Source organism: Agelaius phoeniceus, chromosome 6 (genome assembly GCF_051311805.1).
Source record: "Agelaius phoeniceus isolate bAgePho1 chromosome 6, bAgePho1.hap1, whole genome shotgun sequence".
In the NCBI taxonomy this organism is placed as follows: Eukaryota; Metazoa; Chordata; class Aves; order Passeriformes; family Icteridae; genus Agelaius; species Agelaius phoeniceus.
This window is the reverse complement of record NC_135270.1, coordinates 57220384-57245137: the sequence shown is the minus strand read 5'-3', so window position 1 is coordinate 57245137 and position 24754 is coordinate 57220384. Positions and strand designations below refer to the sequence as shown.

The window sequence follows — 24754 nt, the reverse complement described above, 5'->3', positions numbered from 1 at the left end:
TTATTATATAAGCACATTATTTATAAAGCTGTCACTCAGTTTCTTTCTTCTGAGGGAGAGAATCTGGTATTTGCTAGTCAACTTTTTGCCCTGCAATCCAAAATAAGATGTAATAACAATCTGCTTGATGGCTTTGGAAAGGAAGGTAGGGTACTTGATAACTGCTCCTGCAAAATGGAATAAGATCAAATGCAGACTAGAAATTAGAAGGCTCATAATTGCTGGTTTCCTTTCAGAAAAAGCTGTTGCTAGAATTTCTTGTGTGTGCTTTTCCACAGGTGTCCCTGCGGAAGCAGGAGATCGAGGACAGGCTCAACGCCTGGATTGTGTTCAATGAGAAGAACAAGGAGCTGTGCTCCTGGCTGGTCCAAATGGAAAGCAAAGTGTTGCAGACTGCAGATGTTAGCATTGAAGACATGATAGACAAACTGCAGAAGGTAAGTAGTAATGCCACTTTTCTTCAGTTGCAGGCAGATAACTCATTACAGAGGCACCATTCCTCATGCATGCCTGGCTTCTTGGAAGTGATACATGATGTAAAACCAACACACACAGGCTTTTGTGAGATGAGCTCTTCTATCATTAGCTCTTCTTGATACTCAGATTTGGAGCTTAAAGCAGAGCAGAAATGCTCTGGACTGCATTTAGTCAGTGTGAGCTGTGGTGATGGGGTCTGGGCTGTTGGGGTTTTGGGACACACCCAGCACTGCTCAGAGTGGTGTCCTGGGAGCAGCTCACTGCTCTCACCACCTCCATCATCCACACAACTGGTGAGCAGAGGGCAAAGAAAAGATTGAAGGATGGGGTAGGTCTTATGCCAGACAAACAAGAAGTTACCACAACCAAAATTCTTCCCCTTCCCCCATGGTAGTCAGTGCATTCTAATACTTTTGTATTAACTTGATTTTAAAGAAAATCAACCATTATTGTTCTGCTGTTCTTCCCCCATGGCTAAAATGTCTCTGTATCAAATCCCACATCTCCTCTGGATAACAATGCCAGCAAAATAAAGCCACCCTAAACTCGGATTTGGGTTCTTTTGAGGTAGCTTCATTGAAAAATGATGTTAAATCAGGAAAACAACAGATAAAATTAGAACATTCAATAGCTATTTTTAGGAATACTTACTCCTGGTTTTCTTTTTTTTTTTAGTGAGAGCTGTATGTGCTAATGTAGAAACCTCAGCCAAACCTGACTTCACATCACACACGTGGGAAAAGAAACACATATTTTTGTTTTGGTATCATTGTTTTGTTTTGCCCTGTAATTAAAGCAATGTTTGTGTATGTTTATCAGGACTGCATGGAAGAAATAAACCTGTTCAGTGAAAATAAGCTTCACTTGAAACAAATGGGTGATCAGCTAATCAAGGCTAGCAACAAGAGCCGAGTTGCAGAAATAGATGATAAACTGAACAAAATCAATGATCGCTGGCAGCACCTCTTTGATGTCATTGGAGCACGGTAAGAAAATTATTTTCAATGTTTTATGTGAGATAAAAGTCAGAGGTTTGTGTCCTCGAGCATCAGAAACAGAGTGACATGACTTTCCAGTTAAGTTGGAATTTATTACTGGGAGTCAAGCTGAAGGGAATACTTTTCTTTTGTAACTTACTGCTTTATTATGACACCAAATGTCTTAATTTATCTAATGGTTGAGGGCAGTGTGTAAGAATTCATATGAAATAAAATTTTAATGATGGGAGTTTTGTAAAAGGAAGAGTCAAAGTGATCTCTCCATTCCATGTGTTGAATTGCAACCTGATTTTAAGGCAGCATGGTAGTTCATTTGGGCTTTTTAGGAGAGCCTCCTATTTTAACACAAGCCTCTCTTTCACTCTGTGTCTGAATGCACAGAATTTAGGAATGGACTCTATTTTGTCTCTGTAGACAGATTTACATGATAATGTTCCTTTTTTACATTCACAAGTGTTTGAAATTTCATTTAATACCAGTGCTATTTCTTTATTCAGTCTCCCTCCTAAAAACAACTGAAAGCCCATATGAGTTCCTTTTAAATTCAGGATTTTCTGTATGATGGTGAAGTGAAAAATACTGTCAGTTGAAATGAAAAACCAAAACCTCCACAGTCTAGGCAACAACCTCTTCTTAATGGATTAAGCATCTTTATTATACTTGACAGAGTTAAGAACATCATGATCATTTCAGTATTAGCCTTACTGAGACTATCCCATTTCATTGTTATCTCTGAGTTGCTGCCACAGCTTGGGAGGAGGATGCTGGGCTGGCCTTGCCTCCTGCCGAGTTTGTTGGTAATCCAGAAATAATAAGGCTAACACCAAATTGGTGTTGGTCTCAACTTCTTTCCCAAGGTTTTGTTCTGCCTGTGGTCCCCCACTATGGGCTCTCAGCAGCTCTGTTGCTCAGTTAAATTTGGGACAGCTAGTGCAGGTGGTTGTGCTGTGACAATGTAGTGCTAAGTGTGCTGGGCCTTAATCAGGAATGAGATCTGAATTAATGGTGACACAGGAGCTGTGCATGATTAAGCAGAAGCTGCCTGCTTAAGATCTGACACTGCAGATAGACTTGCAATGGCTGTCTCAAGGTGTCTTTGTTTTTGATCTGGTGTAGGAAAGCAAGCTTCACTTTAGTAATGCCACCTTTTCTGTTCTCATCTGATGGTAATGTGTCTTTTTTAAAGCTTTTTAATGATCATTTTTTGTTCTGCTGTGTTTTGGTTTTGAATTGTAGCAGTTTTTAAATGCAGTTTAAAATGCACTGTTTTAAAAGTGAGGTAAGCATGGCACATTTCTGATAATCTTTAGGAAAACATGCTAAAGAACTGGTGGGGCACTTAGAGAGAGATCTGGCAACTGTACTCCAGTATTCCTGTAACAAGGACTTGTCTACCTGCTGTACCTTAAATATTTACCTTCAGGCAAGTGTACAGTGGTGCTTTGAGGTACGTTATTGTGGATTTGTCTAGAGCATCAACAAGGCTCCCAGTATTTGGTTTCTAAGTGGATATTGCAGCTACTGAGGAATTGGTGTGATGCAGTATGAGTGTTCCTGTGTAATTAATTCCAGAATGTCTGTAATATGCCAGCTTCTACTTGTGATTTCCATCAATTTGATGCTCAGGACCAGGGTAATGAACTGGAAGGACCTGGCAAAATGTGATTTTAAGCAGCTCCCTTGGTGGCCTAAGATTATCAGGCAGCCCTGTGGGCTCTGCTGGTCCCCTCTGAGTTAATACTAAGAGAAGTTCAGCATATGGCAGTGTTTTGCAGCACCTCTCCTCCCTCACCTAATCCACCTCGCTGGGGCAGGCTCTCAGCTGCTCAGTCATGAGTAACCACCAGGTCAGACACTCACAACAGACTCTGAGTACACTCCTAAGAGTTTATTTTGCCCTGTTGTAACCTTCCAACTTTCTGCTTTGAGTTTGCTGCTATAGTGCTGGCTCGCCACTGAGATTTGATGTCTGAAGGAATTAAATTAGACATCAGTTGACTGAGATGTTCACCTCACTGAGGTGTGCTTTGGGGCAAAGATGAGGCTCCTCCCCTGCTTTTGAGTAGCCTCTCTGAAGCTCAGGTGATGGTGGGGAGGCAGCAGCTCAACCCATCACCAGTGTGATACAAGCTGGGCATCTTTGAGGGAGAGCAGAGAGGAGCAAAGAGCCTTGGGCTGGAGGTGAGGTGACCTGTGAGTGTGGGTTGTGATGCCCTGTGCTGACAGACTGTCTCACTCCTTCTCAATTTGCTTTTGCAGAAACTGTTAAAAAAGTTGTATTGAGGCTGTGTTGAAAGAATACATGTAAAGGATAGTGGCAGAATTCTGTTGTCCCTGCTGGATTAAGCCATCATAGTCCAGAGATCCTCTCACAGTGTGTGGAGGCTGGAGGGAATGGCACAGGGGCTGTGCATCCACTGCAGCCCTGCAGATGAGACTGGAGCACTGCACAAGTGCTGCCACATCTGCAGACCTGTGCAAAGCCATTTTTATTGGGCACTGCTTCATTGCTTGGGGAAAATAAGAGGAATGGAGGAGATGCCTCTGGGAAGGAGTGCCAGAGGGCTTGGAGGGTGTGAGGGTAGGGGAATGCTCCTGGAGAGAAGTGACAAACTTTGACTGTGATGCAGAGAAAACCTTGTCTTTCTCCTGAAAAAAGAAGTTGCTTGTAGGAACTTATTTTCACAGCACATCCATGAAATGAGGAGGTGGTTTTGCTCCTGTCTTTTCAGATTAGTAGCTGTGGCAAGTAAAATTGAAGTGAAAATTTTCTGAGGTTTTGGGTGCCAAATCTGTAACCACTTGAAGCTCTTTTTTTGACAACTATTTCAAGTCCAACAATTTCTGTTAAACACACAATGAGCTGCTACCTTTATTTGTACTTGCATCTGTCTCCCAGTGGCCCACTCAGCATCACAGGGGCAAGGACCAAATTTCAGTATGTCTTCATGGCAGGCCAAGATTTGGGAAGGAGATGAACTACAGAGCCAGGCACTGAGTAGGAGGAGAAAATACATATTGAATAGCTGTGTGTTCAAAGCCAATTCTTCGTTTTTGGGCATTGAATCTGTCTTGTAGATGGGCATTTTTTGATCCTGTGGTACAAGAGTGAAAAATAACCTGTATCCACAAAGGAATCTAATTGAGATTTATTGCCAGCTTCAGTTCTGTGGCTGCTGATGTCCCCATGGCTGTCCCTGTGACCTGTGTAAGATTTTATCTTTTCTGCAGTGTAGTTATGGCTGTGTGATACCAACATGAAACCAAACCAGCCTGGAAACCAATCAATGCAGAGAATTCCTCCTGATAGCTTATTTCACCTTTTTAAACCAATAAACGTCCTGGGACAGATGGGCAAATTAGGTGAGCTCCCCATTTAGTCCTTGAAGTGATTCTCTTAGTTCATGGTGACAAGCTCAGATTTGCCATATGGCTGCATTTGCAGGACTTAACACTTTCATTATCTGCCTGTGCTCTGTCTGTGCGGTGACAAAAGCTTTGCCTCGTGTGTTGCACCAAGCCACCGTCTGGCTGCAAGCTTGGAAGAGTCTCAAAATGTTAATTTGCATGGGATAAAGTAACCATCAAGGCATTAGCATGCCAGGAAAGGAGAACAAATGCATTCTGTTCAGCTCAGAAGATACTCTCACCACGGGGGGTTTGTGCTGGCTCTTTGTTGAGGGGTGGGGAATAGAAACATACTCACAGGCAGAAGGGAGTGTTGTGCTGACTGTGAAGATGGACACAGGAAATCTCTTGCTTTTGTTACTGAAGCAGTAGGAGGAGGAGTGCACAGGCTGCCTGAGGGTGGTAGACAACCAAAAACCCATGGAGTGGGATTGACATCCTCAGTATGCTCTGGAACTACACACCTGGGCCAAGCACCAGCAGGCAAGGACTAGCAAGGAACTGTGTTGTGCATGGCCATGTTCCCTTTCCTGGGCCACCCAGCACTGATTCTGACTCCTCACTTTGCTTCCCAGCCCGGTGACAAGGAAATGTTTTCCTTCTGCAGTGCTGTTTGCTTAGTGCCTGCAGTCAGGCTGGAGGAGCACCCCTGTGTCCCTGGAGGGTGTCTGCACTGCCTGGGGCTGTGCAAAGCTTTGGGTGCTGCTTGAACCTTCATTAAAGTCACCAGCTTCATCAGGGGCTGCCTCCAGGAGTTTTGGGTCTGCAGACCAGTCTCTGCAGTAGCTGATGTTGCATTTCTGTAGCTCTGGGCATCCTGCAGCTCTTGCCACTTGTTGCCAAGCTGTGAAAAGGGGGATCCCATTTCTCAGCTGCTCTGGCTAAAGGCACGCTGATGTGTTTTCTTAGTTGGTGGGTCTAGTCCATGTTTTCAGCCTTGTGGAGAAAAGCAAAGTTTTTGTGTATGTAGCAGGAATGGATTCAAATGACTGTGACCTTTAAAGCAAGCATGAAAATTCAGGGAAGCAAGCAAGGTCAAATGTGCCTTCTCATTCTTTTAAATGCAACTATCTTTGGCAACTGGGTCTTTACCCTGTGTTTGCAACATTGCATCGTCCAGAAATCTTAAACTGCTACACTCAAGTCAGCCCTTACCTTCCTTAATAGAACTTGGAAGATTGAAGGTGTTTTCAGCTCATTTCCTGCATACCCTGGGGGGACTGAAATTCCCAAACAGACTGAAACTTCTCAGGTTGCAAAAAAAAAAAAAAAGGGGGGGAAGGAGTTGAAACTCTCCAGTGACATCACCGTGTGCTGTGCTGGGGGTCCAAGGAGGCTTTATGGGGAATGCAGTGAGCTGCCAATTCCCTCTCCTCCCTTGCACCCTCACTGTGCCTGGGTTGCCCCAAAAGTTGCTCCAGCACCAGCAGGCCCCAGATTATGGATTTGGGGAGCAAGTGAGTTCACAGCACACCCTTCAGCTGGTCTCTATTTATTTTCCACCACATTGGTTGACCTTTGGCAGGGCAGACAATCGGGCACCATGTGTTGGTGTGCTGTCTTACCCTGGGGCAGCCCACAATCAGTGTGGGTGCACTCTGGTTCAAAGGTCTTTTTAAATTGCTGCAGATCAATATTGCATGGCAAGGGAAGCAAAATATGCTGCAGGGAGGCCTCCCCAGGTAAACAAGGCAGCAATGTCCAGCAGAATTGTGCTGGTTTGTGGCAGTAGCACTGTAAAATCTCATTCTAGGGTTTGGTTTTTTTTGGTATACAAAATATGTGGATGGTTGAAATCTCACTCACAAAGTGCTTGCTTTCTTTCCATGTTCTCTTTGTCCTTTGAGGATTACACTTCTCTTCAGTGTAAAAGCTGTGACAGAATTCATTATTGTCTCAGGCATGATGGTTGGGCTTATTTTGGTTATGCAATGTGTGCAGGGAGCCGGGGGAGCTGGCAGTGCAAGGGGAGTCCTTGTCTTCTGCACACCATCTTCACTCCCAGTGTCTGCCTGCAAAGCTGAGGGTTATTTCCCCATTTACTCAGGTCAACCATTTCAAAGAGTGGTTTTGAACCACTCTGGACATTAAACTGTGAAGGTGACTGGGCATGATTTACCTATGCAAATGTCCTGAGCCCTCTCACAGTGTGCTGTGTCCTCACAGGAACTGTGTGTTCTGCCATGTGAGCCATCAGCAAGTCAGTACAGGTCTGTGGAAAATTACCTGAATACTGAAAAACCTTTGATTTCAAAATCATTCTCTGCATTTTTGGTAGGATTATCACAACTTCTTTATTTTTTTTTTCTGATCTTGGCTGGGTGGGGAGAGACTTGTAACCCAAGGTTCTCCAACTTCCGCCCTTTTTTTCCCACCCCGTGATCTCTGGCAGTCATAACACACAGAAATCATGACAGTGTGTTTTTCCACAAATGAATGATATCACAAATGAAGATTAGGGGTTATTTTGCCTTCTGGCATAACAGGCTATTTGCAGTGGAGGCCTTCTGCCTGGTCTGGAAGGTTAAAGAGAGGACAGGTTAGTGTGTGGGAGATTTAATTCGTACTTAAATACCTGGGATATAATGGTAAAGGCGAGAAAGCAGAAGGCAGGGGAAGTAAGGATACATCTTTGTGCGTGGTGCCTGTGCGTGGATGTACGTGTGCTCGTTTTTCTGGGTTCGCTTCAGACTGACTCTGCTGCAAATCATCCGGGTCTGAGGCTCCAACAATCCCTCTTTCTCCCAAGAAATGAGCACCGCATCCACCTTTCCCGGTGCCGGAGGCTCCAACCCGCAACCCTTTTGTTGCCAGCCGCGGGCAGCCGCCCGGCGTGCGCTTCCTCCCGTGCTAACAATTCTCTCGTGTCAGAATAAAGCTCTGGTGGTTTTGTTCTGAGGAGGGATGCGGCCGTTCGCCAGGTAAAATCCCAAGGCAAAACGTAAGGGTTAAAATAGTGGGGGGAGAGAGAGAGAGAGCGAGAGAGCGAGAGCTCCGGTGTCTCCCCAGCTCGGGGTCGGGGAGGAGGAGGACGGGCGAGCCTCCCCCCCACAGCCGGGATGCTAAAGCGGCGAATAAATAGGGCATCTGTGGAGGAGGGGTTTCCTCTGCCATGCCTGCCTGGTCGCACAGACGGTTTCCCCCTTGCAGCTTGGGATTTGCAGGCTGAGGAATGGTTTTCCCGTGCGAACCGTAAGTGCCGTGTGGGTGCCGGGTGCCGGTGGGGTCCGGCGGAGCCGCGGGGGGGAGCGGTGGATGCGCCCCGCTGCAGCTGCCTGGGGCCAGCGGGCGAGCGAGTGGGAAGTGCGGCACGGCAGCAGCAGGAATTGTGCTCACGGGCCCCTGGCTTGCGATCAGCTGTGTTTGGGGCTGGCACCCGAGGCGGAGGAGAGCCTTGACAAGAACCTGAGGGCTCGCAGAAAAGCCGCCCCCAAAGCCTCCTGCGCTTCTCCGTGCGCGCACACAGCCCGGGGCACGGGGCGGCTGGCACGGCCCCGGCACGGACCGGGAATGGCCTCGCCTTCCATGGAAAGGCCTCAGATTTGCCTTTGGCATCACCTCTGCAGAGCGCGTCTTTTGTCCCTCACACGGTTGTTCCCCCTGCGAGTCACTGAACAAAGGTTCCTGGGCCGTGCATCTCATTCGCTTTGCCGCTGGTAAACAATCCTGTCAGCTGGCAGGGCCATTTCAGCCCCTCCTCCTCCTCTTCCTCCAAGAGACACGCACGGAGTCGCTTTTTCTGATGACATTTGCCTTTGTGAAGGAGAGTTTGGGATAGATGTTAGGATGTTTTTCCTTCTTTCAGACGCTAAAATTTGAATGCTGCTTCCCCCCTACCTTTTCCTTGCAGCATTTTGACAGCTAAAGCAATGCAATAGCACATGCATTTAGTAATTCTTTTTGTTTGTGTGAATACATTTCAATCAACCTGGAAGCTCCTCCTACTGCTAGGTAATTCCTGAGTAGTTACTACAAATACACTGTGTATTTCTGGGGCTGTGCAGTGATTCAGCCTGAGACACTTTAATGCTTTTCTCTTGTAACCCAATACTGGCAACTTCATTCTGGGTATTAAGACCCAAATCCAATCTCGAGTCAAGTCAGTTAGTCCTTCTGTTCACTTTTGCAGCCAGCTTGTAGTTATAATCTCCTACTTTTGTTCTTTTTCTGCCACTTCTATTGTGGTGCAAAGATTAAAATATTTTAAAACTGGCTTTGTTTGGCTTATTCCAGGCAACTTAAGCACATGTCTGAGTGCTAATCAGGGTGGATTTTTTAGCTTGGCCCATTGCAAAAGACAAGGCAAATCTGAATTTGTCGGGTTTTTTTTAGATTAGTGGTGATACTATTATTGTATTTTTTTGTATTGTTACCTTTTTTTTTTTCTTTCTGGAGGCATGTTGAATTGTGGCAGGTGAGTTCTCAGTGGAAGTGAACAATGGATAAGTAGGAGTTTTTCCTGTAAACAGGAAGTTTTTCCTGTTTGACCAATCTCAATTAACTTGAGAGTCACACTTCACAGAGAAATAATTCAATCAACAGTGGTGGCACCTTCCACCCTCTGCAAGAAGCTGCTTTTCTTTGTTGCACTTGAACTTTTAGTGCTGTGAATTCACTGTGTGTTGGGTGATTGATACCTGGATCTGACGGGGAAGCTTTTGCCCCCAGGCTTGGAGGCTTGCACTGTGCACTCCCACCCAGCTTCCAGAAGGGCTGTGTTTCTCCAGAAGTGGCCAGGACACATCTCAAAAGAGTTGGTGAAGTTTCATTCATGCAAAGATCAGGTGATTTGTAAGAGTATTTTCAGGGTGCAGATATGCATCTGAGAATGGTGGTTGCAAATGAAGACTTTTGTTGATTTGTTGATGTAATTAATTAGTCTGTTTCACTCTTTTCTTTGAGTTGTAGCCAGGGAAATGGCAGTTACCTGTGACTTCTGTGCAAGCTGGGGATGCTCATGTTTTTCATCAGTTTACCTCTTGTTTCAGTTTAGAACCCTGCCCTTTTCCTTGGGCTCTGTGTCTGCTGAAAGGAGCAGATCAGCCAAGCTGAATGTCTGGGCAAAGCTGCCTTCCCATTTATGCACTGCACTGCTGTGAACTTCTCTTAGGTTTTTGTTCTTCTTTGGCTGCTTAGCTCAAGTTTGAGATGAATGGCTTTAGAGCATTAAGGGTGTTTAAATGACTGGCAAATGCCAAATTCTATCGAGAATAAATAACAGATTAAATGGCTTAATTACAATGGTGTTTCCAATGGCAATTGCTAGAAAGTAAATACAAGCTCTCAGTTCCACAATGATGCTGTCTTTGAGACTATTGCTTCTGGTAACACTAGAAGATATCCTCATGTTGACACTCATAACTTGAAAATCAGAGTGATTTCTAAGCCAAAATAATATTGGAATGGTGGTGCCAAAAGCCACACTTGGATTCTAAAATTGTTGCTTTTAAAATGTATCAAATGTACTTTCAGTCATAAATATATTTATTTATAGTCTGATATTGTTTGGTTTTGCTTTGGACTTCCTTGGCTGTGTTCATCTATCCACTATGCAGACTGAAGAAAGATGTTCAGCACCCTGTGAATTTTTCTGTAATGCAGCTTAGGGATGGGAAGCAGGTGGATAGAGGCAGAGAAGGGAGCCCAGGGAGGCAGAGATGGTGTGAGCAGCACAGTAAGCTGTGATCTCAGCAGGTCAGCTGTGCCATCAGATGATCCCTACATGTGCCTGTCTCCAGAGCAGTTGTGGGAAACATCATAGGATATGCAGGAGGTGAATTGCCACAGAATACAGTCAGGGACAGGGCAGAGATCAAGCCTTGCTTTCCTCCTGACTGGCCTGAAGTCATGCAGAGTTAATAATGCTACAGTGTAGATGTTTAGCTCAGACTCTTCCATTCTGTGCTCAGCACAGAGCCTGTATTGTCCATCTCTCCTGGGAGAAGGGTTCCTGAGTCACCTGCCTTTGGAGGGCCACATGCCTTGGGAGTCACTGGCCCTGCTGAGCATTGTAACCATCCAAAATAACTGATGGGAACAGGGCAGAGGAAGAATTAGTTCTCCTGGCTAGAATAACTGCCAGCCCATGACAGCACAAGAAATTGGTGCAATGACATGTTCATTGAGTACCACTTAATATAAGCAAAATCAAAAGCAGCAAGACTTATACAGAGCTGTTTGCTTGGGAGCCAAATGCTGTCTGCATACAGGGTTGAACTTGGGACCAGAGTTCTGAAAAAAAGCTTGTTAAGAAAAGCAAGAGCAGCTAAATGCTTTTGTCATCTACTGGTTTCCTCTCAGTCAGCTGCAGGTGTGGAAAACAGAGCCTGTGTAAAGGGGCAGAGGCAGGTGCTTTGCACCAGAGTCAGCAGCTTTGTGGGTGCAAGGCAGGAACAAGCTGGACCATGGACTTGGTCCAAATCCTTCAGGCTGGCTGCAGGCTTACATCAGTCAGACAATACTAATTTTACTTTTGGAGAGTGCAGAGTTGCTAAATACTTGCCAGGAGCTTCAGTGTAGGACTGTGTTCTTCTTGCCCTCCTTGTAAAACAGCTGAAAGCACTGCCTGGTGCTTCTGGGACAAGAGGCAGGGGAAACTTTCCATGCTGCTGATCCATATGAGACCCTAGATTTTCTGGCCTTACTCTGTAAACAGTAGGACTGAAATCCAGCAGGATCATTCCCATATCTCCTCCATAAGTGCTTCACTTTAAATCAAGTGTCTAGCTGGCGTGTGTATCCTCTTTGGTTACCCTAAGGTTGTTAATAAGATCGGCTGTTGCTTACAGAGTGGCATATTCATTATGGATTAGATGTCCTGCATATCTTCTGTTGTTGTATCATCAAGCAGTTGCAAAAGCTATTCATTACAGACAGTTTGGACCACTTTCCTCTAAAACTTGCCAGGATAGTTTGGCAGCAGGCAGGATAGTGGGCCAGGAAACTGTCCAGGTGCCCTGTGTGGGCACTTCTGCCTTAGCAATCTGTCCCTGTTTGCATTACATGAGATCACATCTCTCAGCCTTCCCCAGTCCCAGCTTGCACAAGACCTGTGTTGCCAAGTGCATCAGGGCTCAACTCAGACCTCTCAACAGTCCCCTGCATTTGGGGATATGCAGTGAACCCCTTATACAAGCTGTCCTTGCAGTGCCACTGCTGGTTTTGTTTATATGGTGACAGTTCCCAGCCTCTGTGGCCAATGAATGGGAAATGTTTCAGCCTTTTCACAATACAGACTAAACTTTTTGTGCTGTGCTTGACTTAAACAGTTGAGGCTCATCTTGATAGTTGTTGGACTAGTCAGTAGCTAAAGGTTTAATTTGTAAGTTTGCATTTTAAAAATCATATGCAAGGTTCAAAAATTGATGCTAAGGCACAAGGACATAACTAGAGATCAGGAGACCAGCATGGGGAAGCAATGCTGGCCAAGAAATGGACTCTCCCTAGGACATGGGTGGAATGATTTCATCTGACTTCAGAGTCTGCAGTGTTGATATTTATAGTACTGCAGGGTAGACCATTGCAGTTCCTGGGGAGAAATATGTGCTTTTTGGTACAGTTCATCTCGTGATCTGGATGTTTAAGACAAGTCTGATACAAGTAATGATTTTTTTCCTCCGTTATCTACCAAGGTCTAGATGACAAGCTCTGAAATAAGTCTGAAGAGATAAGTGTCACCCTGTTGTTGCCTTTCTAGTAATTTTTCTTGGGAATTGCAGTAAATGAAATTTCAAGAAAAATTTGAGACCAGTGAGGTAGCTCACCAGATATTCCTCCAACACATGGAGACAAACTTGCCAAAATATAAAAGCATACTGTGTGGGTAATTTGAGGGGCTGATAGGGGGGTTTGATATGGGAATATGCTGCTAAGTCTGGAAGTCAAAAAAAGTTTGTCTGCAGTTTGAGAGCTGTGCTACAAACAGCTGTAAGAAAAGTAAATGATCTCAATGATTCATTTGCTTGTCCACTGCACAAGTCTCCCTGGCCATTTGATTTTCTCCCCCATTAGGATTGTTTTTTTAAATTTTTCACCATGTCAGGAGAGTCTGGCATATCTCTGCATGTTTGTGTGGTGTTTAGATGAGCTTTAATGTTGTGGTGCTACAAGTTCTATTAGTAGCTGTTGTTCAGGTCTTCTCCTCTCCTGTCAGCATCCAGAGGATGCTGAGGCCCTGGCACAGGTTGCTTGGAGAAGCTGTGCATGCCCCATCCCTGGAAATGTTCTAGGCTGGGCTGGATGGGGCTTGGAGCAACCTGGAATAGTGCAAGGTGTCCCTGCCCATGGCAGGTTAGAGCAAGGGGATCTTTCAGGCCCTTCCAACCCAAACCATTCTGTGATTCTGTGATTTTGCCAGGGTGTTGGACTGGTGGTTTGTGCAGATTCTGCCTCTCTTGGCAGAGTGGTACCTTTTTGATTAGTGTGAGCCTGTTGGTTGCTGAAGATGACACTGAGCAAAATTCCCAGCAGGAAAATCAAACCACAGATACCCATTTTAGTTTAAGTGTGGCAAATTACGGTACAAATTTCCACTTAGATGAATGTGCAGTGCTCCCTAGCAGATGAAAATTCACCTTGCTTATAGAGTTCCATTAAAGCCTTCATCCAAGTCCTGCTTGCAGCTGTAGAGCAGGGGGGCTGCTGGGCCAATTTAGGTAGGTTTTGACTAAAACATGGCTCTGATTTACAGGCAGCAGCTTGATGCAACATGGCTTCATAAAGCCATGCCTGTCATCACTCCTGCCAACATCTTTTCCACTGATTGACCATCTTTGTAACAAAATGTTCTTCCTGGTTTACTTAGGGTGAAGAAACTGAAGGAAACATTTGCTTTTATACAACTATTGGACAAAAACATGAGTAACCTTCGCACGTGGTTGGCCCGGATTGAGTCTGAGCTTTCCAAGCCTGTTGTTTATGACATCTGTGATGACCAAGAAATCCAGAAGAGACTGGCAGAACAGCAGGTGGGAAATAGCAGCAGCCAGAGTAAATGAGCTAAGATGCTGCTGATTGGTCCTGGTATAAAATCACCTGTTTCTTTTCTTTAGTGAGCCCTTCTGACTGTTCGCTTTGCATGGCGTGTTCCTGCCAAGATGCGTTACATGGAAGATTTTTATTTGCTTGCAGTTATTTCAGTATTGCATTGAATTACCCCACATCTCTCTGCCTCCCTTCACCCAAGGAAAACATGCAAAATACAAACAAAAGCAAATTTACTCAGTTCAGTATAGCAGACTTCCTGAGGACTGGGCAGGGCACAGACAGTGGGCAGAGTACATGAGGATGACTTCGACTGACAAGGCGTGAATGCTGCTCTCTGCAAAGAGATGGGATTTGATGTGTTTCCCTCCCTGGCTCCAGTTCCTGTCCCTTCCTTGCAGACAGCAGAGCAAGCTTGGCAGAGCAGGATGCTTGAGCTTTGGAAGGTGGATTTGTGCAGACACACCTTTGGCTGAGGTTTGATCAGAGGCAGGCTCTGAAGATCCCTCAGGGCTGGGGCAGCTGGCGCGTGAATCCTGCTGAGACAACAAGTGTGAACCAACCCTGCACTGCTGGCTGTTTGTGGGCATTTATCCAAGGCAGTGGCTTACAGGGGATCTTAGGAGAGTTGGATAGTCCTGCAGTAACTTTGTCTAGCCAGCAGCCCAGCAAGGAAAATGAACTTCTCCAAAGCACAGACTTGCAGGTGGAGTCATCCTTTGCTCAGGGCTGTGCTGTAAGTCTGGCCAGGTTCTAAGTTCTTGCTATCATCTGGCCTTTGTGTTAAACAGCAAAACTTGCCCAAAAACTAAAGATCAAGAATAAGTCTGTCAAGTTTGGAAGCTTGGAAGCTTTATGGCATCTGCCTTTAGGAACACTTATTGGTATCCTTCCCATCCTTTCCATCTTTTCTCTTTGGCTTCTCCTTTTGTGTCTAAGGATCCCTGAGTGACCCAGACGTGGGGACTCAGTTCTCTGCTGGTTGGTGTGGCTGTCCTTGTACTCATGTCCCAGATGTCACAGGAAGGGCCAGCTCCTCTGTGACAGGATTGGAGGTGGCTCCCACTGACAGTACTGCAGGAGCTGGTCAAACACCAGGAGCCTTGGCCCAGCACCTCTCATGGTTTCATCTGCATTGTGAATGGTCATGTAAACAACAAAGAAATATTTTCTTCTCATTCAAACCTTTTGCATTCTCAAAGGCCATAATAAATTGCCAGGCAGAGCAGAGCATGGAGCACAAAGGAATTGTGTCCAAACTAATTTATTTTTATTGTGAGCATTCAAGCTTTAGCTGGCTATAAGAGCCATCATTTGCAGCTCAGAACTACTAACTGCTTAATTTTTTGGATGCTGTTTTACAAATACAGACCTCTAGGCACTTCTAGACTCTGTCTACAGTAGCTTTTTAGCAGGCTGAGTATGAGAATACTATGCTGACTAAAAAGACCACAGTAAAAAGAAAAGCTACTTTTGTTCTGCATTAGTGAAACATTTGTCTCAATGAAACAAGTAAAAAGATCTTTCCTGGTTTTAGCTGAACAATTATTTCAGCAAGAGCAGAACAATGGTGAGAAATATGCCCTACAGGCTTCTTTTATTTGACATCCATGACTGGAAAAGCTTTACCTGTGCAGTCTTGAATAATGAAATTTAAAAGCCTTGTGTATGCACAGAGGTGTTTTATGGCATGTTTGTTCAATTAAAGGATGATGATTACAACATGAATAATATTAAGATTGCAAAGATGTCTCACTAATGCAAAAATCTAGCAGTGTGTAGTCTGTTAAAGCTCTCTGGGCAATGCTCTGCAGAGTTGAGGGAATGGTACCTCTTGGGGCTCCATATATGTTCCTCACCCTCTCCCTTTGTTTGTTATGCTTCTCTCATTTAATGCAGTCAGGTCATTTGGAAAACAGCAAGGATTCTGTCTAGGCTATTCCATGAACCCAGGCATGGCTTGAAGTAATGAGATAGTGTCAGCAACATTACCATTAGAATTAATTAAATAAAATTACAAGTTAGAATTAATTTTAATCTGTGATCAGAATTCTCATTTTCACTAATACACCTGTAAATCCAGTGAAATTTAATGAATTCAGAAGACACTCTCCAGACTACTCTGCAGTAGTGAGACAGAGCCTGCTCCCAGCTGTGGAGCCTGTGTTGAAAAGACACTGATGCATCTTGCTCAGTAAATAGCAATCCTTAGTAACCTGTAAAAAAATCTGTTGGCTCTCCTTCTGGTAGTCTCATCCATGTAAAAAATTTCACTTCTACATTCCTTAAAGCTGTTCAGTTTACTACAAATCCCAGCAGCCGTATTTTGACCATTTATGGCTCAGCCCTTGATTCAGGTACCCATGTAACCACTGAGAACTGCCACTGAGTGATTCTCAACTCCTTGCAGCTTGTTGACTTCTGGGAAAAATCTTCCTTCTACTCATTTTGTATTTACTACAAGCTGTGTCTATTTCAGAGGGGTTTATTTGTTTTATTTTTGGGGGGTTTTTTTTGAAGTCTAGAGCAAAACCATTTCTGCTTCATCTCTTGACTGAAATCAGTAAATACCATTTAATGGGAATTCTAGTTCACTTTTGTCAGGAAAATACTCATTTATGTTTGTTGCTCTAGTGTTATTCAAGCAAAAGTCTCTGTATCCTTCATTAGAAAAGCCATAAATGGGTTGAAAAATGGCACTGTAGTGGCTGTTGTCATTTTATTAAAATTTAAAGTTGGTAGCATAATCAGATCTACCTTTTCAGTAAGAAATACTCAGATAAGGCACTTTTTTTTCTGTCTTTCAATTACACTGACTTTAGGTGTAGGGATGGGTACAGGATGAAAGGCCAGACTATTGTGGAGGGAGGTGCAGGCTCTGGAAAAGAAACCTGTAGTGTAGATTAGACAAAAGGTCTTTGCCAGACCCTTTAAAACATTCTGTCAGAAGAGAAGCCCTACAAGAGGGATTAAGAAAAGTAGTGTAACACCAGGTGCTTGTGTACTGTGTTTGTGTTTCATGCTGCAGCCTGTGATCAGTCAATAAAATGCAAGTACTGCTTTGGGAGTTCTCTGTTGAGCCTTTCAGTATAGTAACCTGATATGAGACAGTCATCTTGTGCTGTCAAAATTAATAAGAATTTATTTGTGATATAGATAAGATTTGGATTTTGAATGCACATTAAAATTGTCCAGACTGTTAATTGAGTTTACATTGAGACACCAAAGGTGGACAACCCTTTTTTTACATGTTGGCTCTCTTCCTGACCTGTGTCATCTGCACAGCTCATCCTGCAAGTCTTTTTTAAAACTAAATCAGCTTTTCCTGACACAGGAGTTGCTCTTTTCCCCATCCTCTGCAGCATATTTAAAGGGCATGGGTGGGATGTAGCCATGCATGTTTCCTCCCACTGGCACTGTATGTTTCCTCCCACTGGCACTGTATGTTTCCTCCCACTGGCACTGTATGTTTCCTCCCACTGACACTGTATGTTTCCTCCCACTGGCACTGTATGTTTCCTCCCACTGGCACTGTATGTTTCCTCCCACTGGCACTGTATGTTTCCTCCCACTGGCACTGTATGTTTCCTCCCACTGGCACTGTATGTTTCCTTCCACTGGCACTGTATGTTTCCTTCCACTGGCACTGTGTGTTTCCTTCCACTGACACTGTATGTTTCCTCCCACTGGCACTGTATGTTTCCTTCCACTGACCCTGTATGTTTCCTTCCACTGACACTGTTGTTTTGCATGGCAGGACCTGCAGAGAGACATAGAGCAGCACACGGCGGGCGTGGAGTCCGTGTTTAACATCTGTCAAGTCCTGCTGCACGACTCAGATGCGTGTGCTAATGAGACAGAGTGTGACTCCATCCAGCAAACCACCAGGAGCTTGGACAGACGGTGGAGAAACATCTGTGCCATGTCCATGGAAAGGAGAATGAAGTACGTCTCCTATTCCTACCCTACAGAAACCTCTGGCAGCATTTTGAGGGAATGCTGTAGCTTTTGCCACAAGCTGAGTTTTGAGGAGGAAAAAAGAATCCAGAGTTGATAGTTAGCTTGTGATAAAACCTTTCTGTTTTTGCTCTCTCAGAATCGAGGAAACCTGGCGTCTGTGGCAGAGGTTTTTGGATGACTATTCTCGCTTTGAAGATTGGCTAAAAGCATCTGAAAATATAGCAGCTAGGCCTAATTCTTCAGAGGTCTTGTACACACATGCAAAAGAGGAGCTGAAGAAATTTGAGGTGAATTTTTAAACTGCCTTTTTTATGCTCAGCATCAGGCTGCTGAATACTTACTGTCTGTGCAAAATGCCTTAGTCTCTGGAAAACATTGGTTTGACATTGGTTGTATAAGGGACATAAATAATTTGGTGAGTGTGCAGCTGCTAAATGTCTGCTTGTTTCCAGAATTTTTTTTAATGTGGAGAATACAACACTTTGAATAGACACTTCAAAGTTTAAAGCCTTGCTTTTTATAGGGAAGAGACTTTTATAGTGTGATATTTATTCTTTTCTTTCTTCTAGTTTGAGCAGATGCCTTAAAATACGGGTCTAAAATCTGGATTTAGTTTTGCAGTTGGAAGGTCTGTTTTTAAGGAGGAGGGAGGGCACCATCTCTCTTGATGGATAATATCCACATCCTGACTGTTACCAGGCAGTGAGCCCCTGGCTTTGCCTTGCAGGCGTTCCAGCGGCAGATCCACGAGCGCCTGACGCAGCTGGAGTTGATCAATAAGCAGTACCGGCGCCTGGCGCGCGAGAACCGCACCGACTCGGCCAGCAAGCTCAAGCAGATGGTGCACGAGGGCAACCAGCGCTGGGATAACCTCCAGAAACGAGTGGCTTCCATTCTCAGGAGGCTCAAGGTAGTGCCCAAGGGGGGTGAGGGAGTGAGGAGCACTCACAGGGTGCCAGTTTTTGGCTTCTTTTTTTTGCTTCTGTCAAGGTCAGGATTGAAGCGCTAGAGATGGTATTTTTGCATCCAGGCTTAGGTATTTATTATTTCTTATTTATATTACAAGTAATGAGTTTTGCAGCATTCTACTAACAAGCTACAAATGGCTAACTACCTTTCCTTTTGAGGTCTTTTAAGGCTAAACTATCTAATTAAGAAACAACACCTAAATTACTTTTAAGTCAATAACCAATCACTCCAAGTCCGCAATGTGGACTTTTCTGTCCTATTACAAATACTACCCAAACTCATGAAGAAGAAGGACTAGCCTCCACTCTAAAACTTCTATCTTGCTCTCTCTATATATGTTACTATATTCTAAAACTTTAAACTCTAAGTTTTCTACTTAGTGATATTACACACTTCTAATCAAACTACACACCCGTAATCCCAGTGCTACTAATAAATTTTGGAAGCCTTCTCCACGGCCTCAGGTCAAATGTCGTATTCTCTTGTGGGTCTGTACCTTTCAGCATAGAAAGTTTAAAATTCTGAGCATCCAGGGTTCTGCAGGAATTACCCATGAGTAAAGCCTACATCAGAGCAACTCTCTCTGTCCTGAGCTATTGGCATAGCAGGGGAGCTCTGGAAGGGTCACTGAGTACCTGGCATAAACCTCACCTTGGTAGATTGGTTTCTGGTAGCTGAAGAAAAGCTTAAAGGAAGAAGGAGTGCAGATTTTGAGAGGTCAATTGCAATACTCACTGCTCCTATCACACTTTCCTCTTACCCACTTGTAATGGGTGGATGTGTTCATGCACTTGCACCTTTCCATAGGTAAGAGACAGAGACAGAAGGGTCCCAAGTGCAGATATGGTTTGGAGTTCACAACTCAGCTCTACTTCGTGCCAAGTTGTGATTCACCAACAAGGCATCAAAGATGGAGATGTGATAGAAAGCAGCTCCTGCTGTGCTGCCTGCCTGATGAGGAATGTTGTTGGAGTGTATTCCAAAGAAGTATCCTGCTCATCAGTTAAACTGATCTTTGGGCAGATACTCTGTGCTGTGCCCTGGGGGAAACTTGTCACTGCCAGATTTTTAAATATAGCAGTGCTGCAAGCAACAGGGAGACAGAGAGAACTGTTAGCTCCCCAAAGTCAGTAGATGAGGCAGTGAGAGCAGTGATGGGTTTGATCTGTGCAGCTATGAATTATTATATTTGGGATGTTACACGATCCCCTTTCTGAAAAGTAAATCCACCCATGAGAACAGGCAAGCTGCATGTCTGTTAGCAGCTTCTGTGGGACATGCCATACCAAACAGTGCATTAATTACACTGCTGTGGTCATACATGATCCAGCCTCTCCATTATAAAATCAGTAAAAACTGATTTTAGTCTCATAGTTTTAATTACTTTAATTGGAGATGAGGGTTGCTTCCTTTTTTTCTCTTTTTTAAGTTTAGAACAAATCAAGTGTTAAGTCTCAGTCCAAGTAACTGTTGCTGGTATAATGATGTGGGAGAAGGAATGTTTGGAATCAATAATGTAATTTTATAGAAGCATCTTGAATTGCTAAAATTTTACTCCCTCTTTTGTTCAAATAGTGTGCTAGTACAGGGCACTGTTCTAGCATCCCTACAGGAAGAGGACAGGTTTTATACCTGGCATGCTGCTGTTTGTGTTCTGATGGCCTTTAAGGTGAACAGGAGTTTTGAAATCAAACACTAATTGCAGAGAGCTCCTGTGACCTGCCTCTTTTAGTAGCTGAAGTCATTTAACACTGGCTCCACTTTTCCATGCAGCACTTCACCAATCGGAGAGATGAGTTTGAGGGGACGAGGGAGAGCATCCTTGTCTGGCTCACAGAAATGGACCTACAGCTGACAAACGTGGAACACTTCTCAAAAAGTAACTTTGATGACAAAATGCGACAGTTAAATGTACGTATCCTTCTGAAGCAGTTGTTTACTGTAGCCCAGTGATCCTGTTGGGCTGCCCTTGCCTGACAGAATCATCCATTTTCTGTAACTTCACAGTAGCTACGACATCTCTGTAGAACTGTATTTGTTTGAAGACAGTAGTACATTTTAAAGACATACTGTCTGAATCGAGATTAATCTCTGCATTATTTAATTCAGATTCAGTGTTCAGGCTCACTTCTGTCCTGCCATTTTCTCCTGACAGTATGTGTCAGTGACAGTGGTATCTCACCTGGAAAGCAGCAGATGCTGCTTAACAGTAAGAGCTACTTTCCTAAATTCAGGCATTATTTTCTGTGCAAATCTTTTTTGAATTGGCATTATTTTACAATCTCTCCTCAGAGCTCATGTTTGTAGCTGGGAATTTCAGCAGAAATTAGACATCAGGAATGTGCAGTGATTCTAAGGAATATACTAGTTCTTTCCTACATTATCATTTCTCCTGTCTCCCTGCACTGCTAACTGATTTGGGATGTAGATTTATTGTTGTGTAGGTTGGAGACCCAAGCAACCAAACAAACTTCTTGGCTACTGAGAAAAAGATTGCGTGTACCAACAGAAGAATAATCTCTGATTAGCTGAACTCTTATATCATGATCCCCTGCTTGCTCAAGACACTGCAGCCATAGTGATGTACACATGGGTGGAAAATGCCACTTCATTTAGAACTGTAATTCTGCTCATGAAATGAACCTTTGGACCTCTTGAGTAAAAAGATATTTGCCAAATTAAATTAGACAGCAATGTCAATTGTTGCTTGTCTTTCACTGCCGTGAGCTAGAAAACAGGGAGAAACCTTTGGCTAGAGAGAGCCAATGGAGAAGTAATTCTTTTTCTTATATGTTCCAAATAGGGTTTCCAACAGGAGATAACGTTAAACACCAATAAGATTGATCAGCTGATTGTTTTTGGGGAGCAGTTGATTCAGAAGAGCGAGCCTTTGGATGCCATCCTGATTGAGGATGAATTGGAAGAGCTTCATCGATACTGTCAGGAGGTGTTTGGGCGAGTTGCCCGGTTCCATCAAAGACTGACTTCAAGGGATCCTGTAAGAAGCAACAGTTGTTTCAATGCTTTGACAAGATTTTGGTGTTTGAATTGCAATGCTTATTTTGGTTTTTGAATTGCAATTGCTTACTCCTAGCAGCCTGACTGAGTGGTTTATTCTCCAGTGGCTCAGGAGGTCTGCAGCCACGTGCCAGCCTTGTTAAATCTTTGTTGCCAATCCTTTCATGCCTCTCCATCTGCAGAATCTGGATAATAGCATGGAAGTTTTTCATAAGGTTCAGAACTATATAGTTGTGGCTTGAAGGCTTCAGAACCTATTTTGGTGTTTGTAATATCACTTTGTTTTCCTTACCATCAATAATGTGCTTAGAATATCTCTACATATTTGTTTGTCCACTCCATCTGTCCACTTTGTTGTGAGAGCCCTGAATGGGGAGCAGCATGCACTTTGCTTTTCCCTGGGAACTTTCAGATGGTTCGCAGTTTGGCCTCAGAAAGAAAGAACACCCGTTAGAAAGCTGAGTAAAGGAAGGAACATGAACAAGTAGCTGTTCACTCCTGCCTGAGCATCATTTCCTGACTGACCTTTTTAAGTCCATTTGGAACTGGATACTCCTGCAAACTGGACAGATGCTATGGTGGCGGTTGAGTGCCTTGAAAGAGGAGAGTTAGCTGCTGATGTGAGGATTGGATTTGGCAAAAGAGGAAGAAGGCAGAAATTATGTTTCCCTTTAATTTTAGCCACATGGTTGCTGCAGCTGACCACAAAACTGTCTTCAGTAGTACTGTGTGGTTCAGTCATTATCTCATTAAGATCTCTTCTAAATCTTATTAATATGCAATAATTACTTACTTGTAGGGATTGGACGATGAAAAAGACAACTCTGAAAATGAGACAGATCAAGAAGACTCCAGGGAAATCCAGAATGATCCCTGGCATAAGAAAGCCATCACTGAGGGGCCCTCATCAACACAGTCCCTTTGCCACCTCATGCCCCCGACTCAGGGCCAAGAGAGATCAGGCTGTGAGACCCCTGTCAGCGTCGACTCCATCCCACTTGAGTGGGATCACACAGGTGATGTGGGAGGCTCTTCCTCTCATGAAGATGATGAAGAAGCAACATATTACAGTGCTCTGTCAGGTGAGAACCTGTGTCCAGCAGTTTGGATTCACATGGACAGCTGGAGGATGTCCCTGTGTGGGAAGGGAGGGGGATTGAAGTCTTGATCCCATGTTGTTGGTTGATTTTCAAGTACCATTTATAAGTGTGAGCAGGCTCATCTCATATGAAGGAAATGGTACTGTCTAAACCAAGTTTTTGTTTTTAGAAACATAAGAAGGTTTTAGAAGCCTTAGTGTTTAAGAATGTTTGAAAATGGTACCAACCACTTTGTTCTTTGTCTTTGCTGTCCTTCATTGTTTCAGTTGTTTTTAATAGTTGGAAGATATTGAATAGTGAGGAAAATGACATTATTCTTTTTTCAGATGTAGAAATCACTGAAAACCCTGAGGCATATCTTAAAATGACCACAAAAACTTTGAAAGCATCTTCTGGTAGGCACCTGCTAATGCATGTGTCTGAACATGGCAATCTCCCTGTGCTGCACGCTATATTCCTCAACCTCTCTCATACGTAATGTCTGACTTCCTGCCTTGTGTGGACACCATGTCTCATCCTGTCATGGTGTTCTTACGCTGCAGTATCCACATGGACATTAAAAGCAGTCAAGAACACACCATTTAGATTTTGCCTGGTAAATGCCAAGGTGGTTAACGTGCATTTCATTGTACTGATCCAAAGTCTTTTGGTTCTTTCTCGGTGGTTTGCTCTGGGGTAGTATCAGTTTTTGGTTGTTTATAATTTTGGTTGCATAACTACTGAAGGCAGTAGCTCCAACTCTGCAAGTATTTTTTTGTGGTTTGTGCATGACAGAACTATGTGTGTCCTGTCTGTTAAATCCAGAACAAACATTCTCCAAACCAGGACATGTCTAACTTGTTCCCTCTGACATGTTGCAGATGTGTGGGTAGTTATTGTTGGGATGCAAACTTTACAAAACCATGGTGCAGCCTTGTCTTTTGGTTTGTTTTTTGTTTTGGTTTTTTTTTTTTTTTGAATACTCTAACCTGTATTCAAGCATTTTCCAGAAGAAAACAGAATGTCCCATAACTGCATGGCTCTCATCTCATTACCTTTGAAACACTGTTGATGTTTTGCAAATGTGCATGCTTTGCAAGGAAAGCTGCAAAACTGTCATTTTTATGCCATAACTTGATGCCATTTTATTCAAAGCGCTTTCTAACTTAATACAAAGCAACAGCTTCCTTGTGGAGGTGCGATCTTGCACTCATGGTGTGTGCTTTTGATTTTATTTGTTTCAGGAAAGTCAGTTTCAGAAGCTCGTCCTTGGCATTCTCCAGGTAGCCCAGTCTGCAGAAAACACAGATATAACCAGGCAGAGATGGTTGGAAACGTGTTGTCTGGACCAGAGACAAGTACTCCCTATAAACCAGACTATGTGAGTTGGAGGCTCTGTGGGCACTGAACCTGTACTACAGAGTCTGTTTGTTGTTCTGTGTAACTCCACCCTCTTCCCTTCTCCAGCATCAAGGAAAAAAATAGTTAACATGGGGAATTTTCACTTCACACAAGCTTGGACATTATTTCTGGTGGCTCAGGTTGGACTCCTGGTCAGTCAGGGTCTGGAGGAACTTCCTTCCTCTATTGTCATAAGACAAGTCTAGGAGAATTTAACCCCCACAAAGGACAGGGTGTGAATCTCTTGATACTTACTGATATATTTCCCTTTCCTAAGCAAATTTTAAAAGTCTTAATATGCAACACACCATTTAATCTGCTTCTAGGCACTGAAAAAAAAATGACTTACTGTCCATTGGTGCCTCAGCCTTGGTGGCTGTTTGCCAGCCATGGCTTCACCAGCAGCTGCCAGGCTCAGTGGATCTGGACCCATTGTCAGCATTCTTCCAGGCAGGGTGGTAC

General features: G+C 43.9%; 1 protein-coding gene across 1 annotated transcript in view; it reads left to right on the top strand.

Annotated features, from left to right (window-relative positions):
* Positions 1 to 24754, top strand: part of SYNE2 (spectrin repeat containing nuclear envelope protein 2) — a 158915-nt gene that overhangs the window by 125296 nt on the left and 8865 nt on the right. The window contains exons 99-109 of the mRNA XM_077180797.1: positions 279 to 437; positions 1297 to 1463; positions 13687 to 13849; positions 17623 to 17810; positions 17962 to 18112; positions 18553 to 18735; positions 20568 to 20705; positions 21598 to 21792; positions 22612 to 22894; positions 23239 to 23307; positions 24136 to 24272. Of these exons, the coding sequence (XP_077036912.1) occupies positions 279 to 437; positions 1297 to 1463; positions 13687 to 13849; positions 17623 to 17810; positions 17962 to 18112; positions 18553 to 18735; positions 20568 to 20705; positions 21598 to 21792; positions 22612 to 22894; positions 23239 to 23307; positions 24136 to 24272 (1833 nt within the window). The remainder of the gene's footprint in view (positions 1 to 278; positions 438 to 1296; positions 1464 to 13686; positions 13850 to 17622; positions 17811 to 17961; positions 18113 to 18552; positions 18736 to 20567; positions 20706 to 21597; positions 21793 to 22611; positions 22895 to 23238; positions 23308 to 24135; positions 24273 to 24754) is intronic.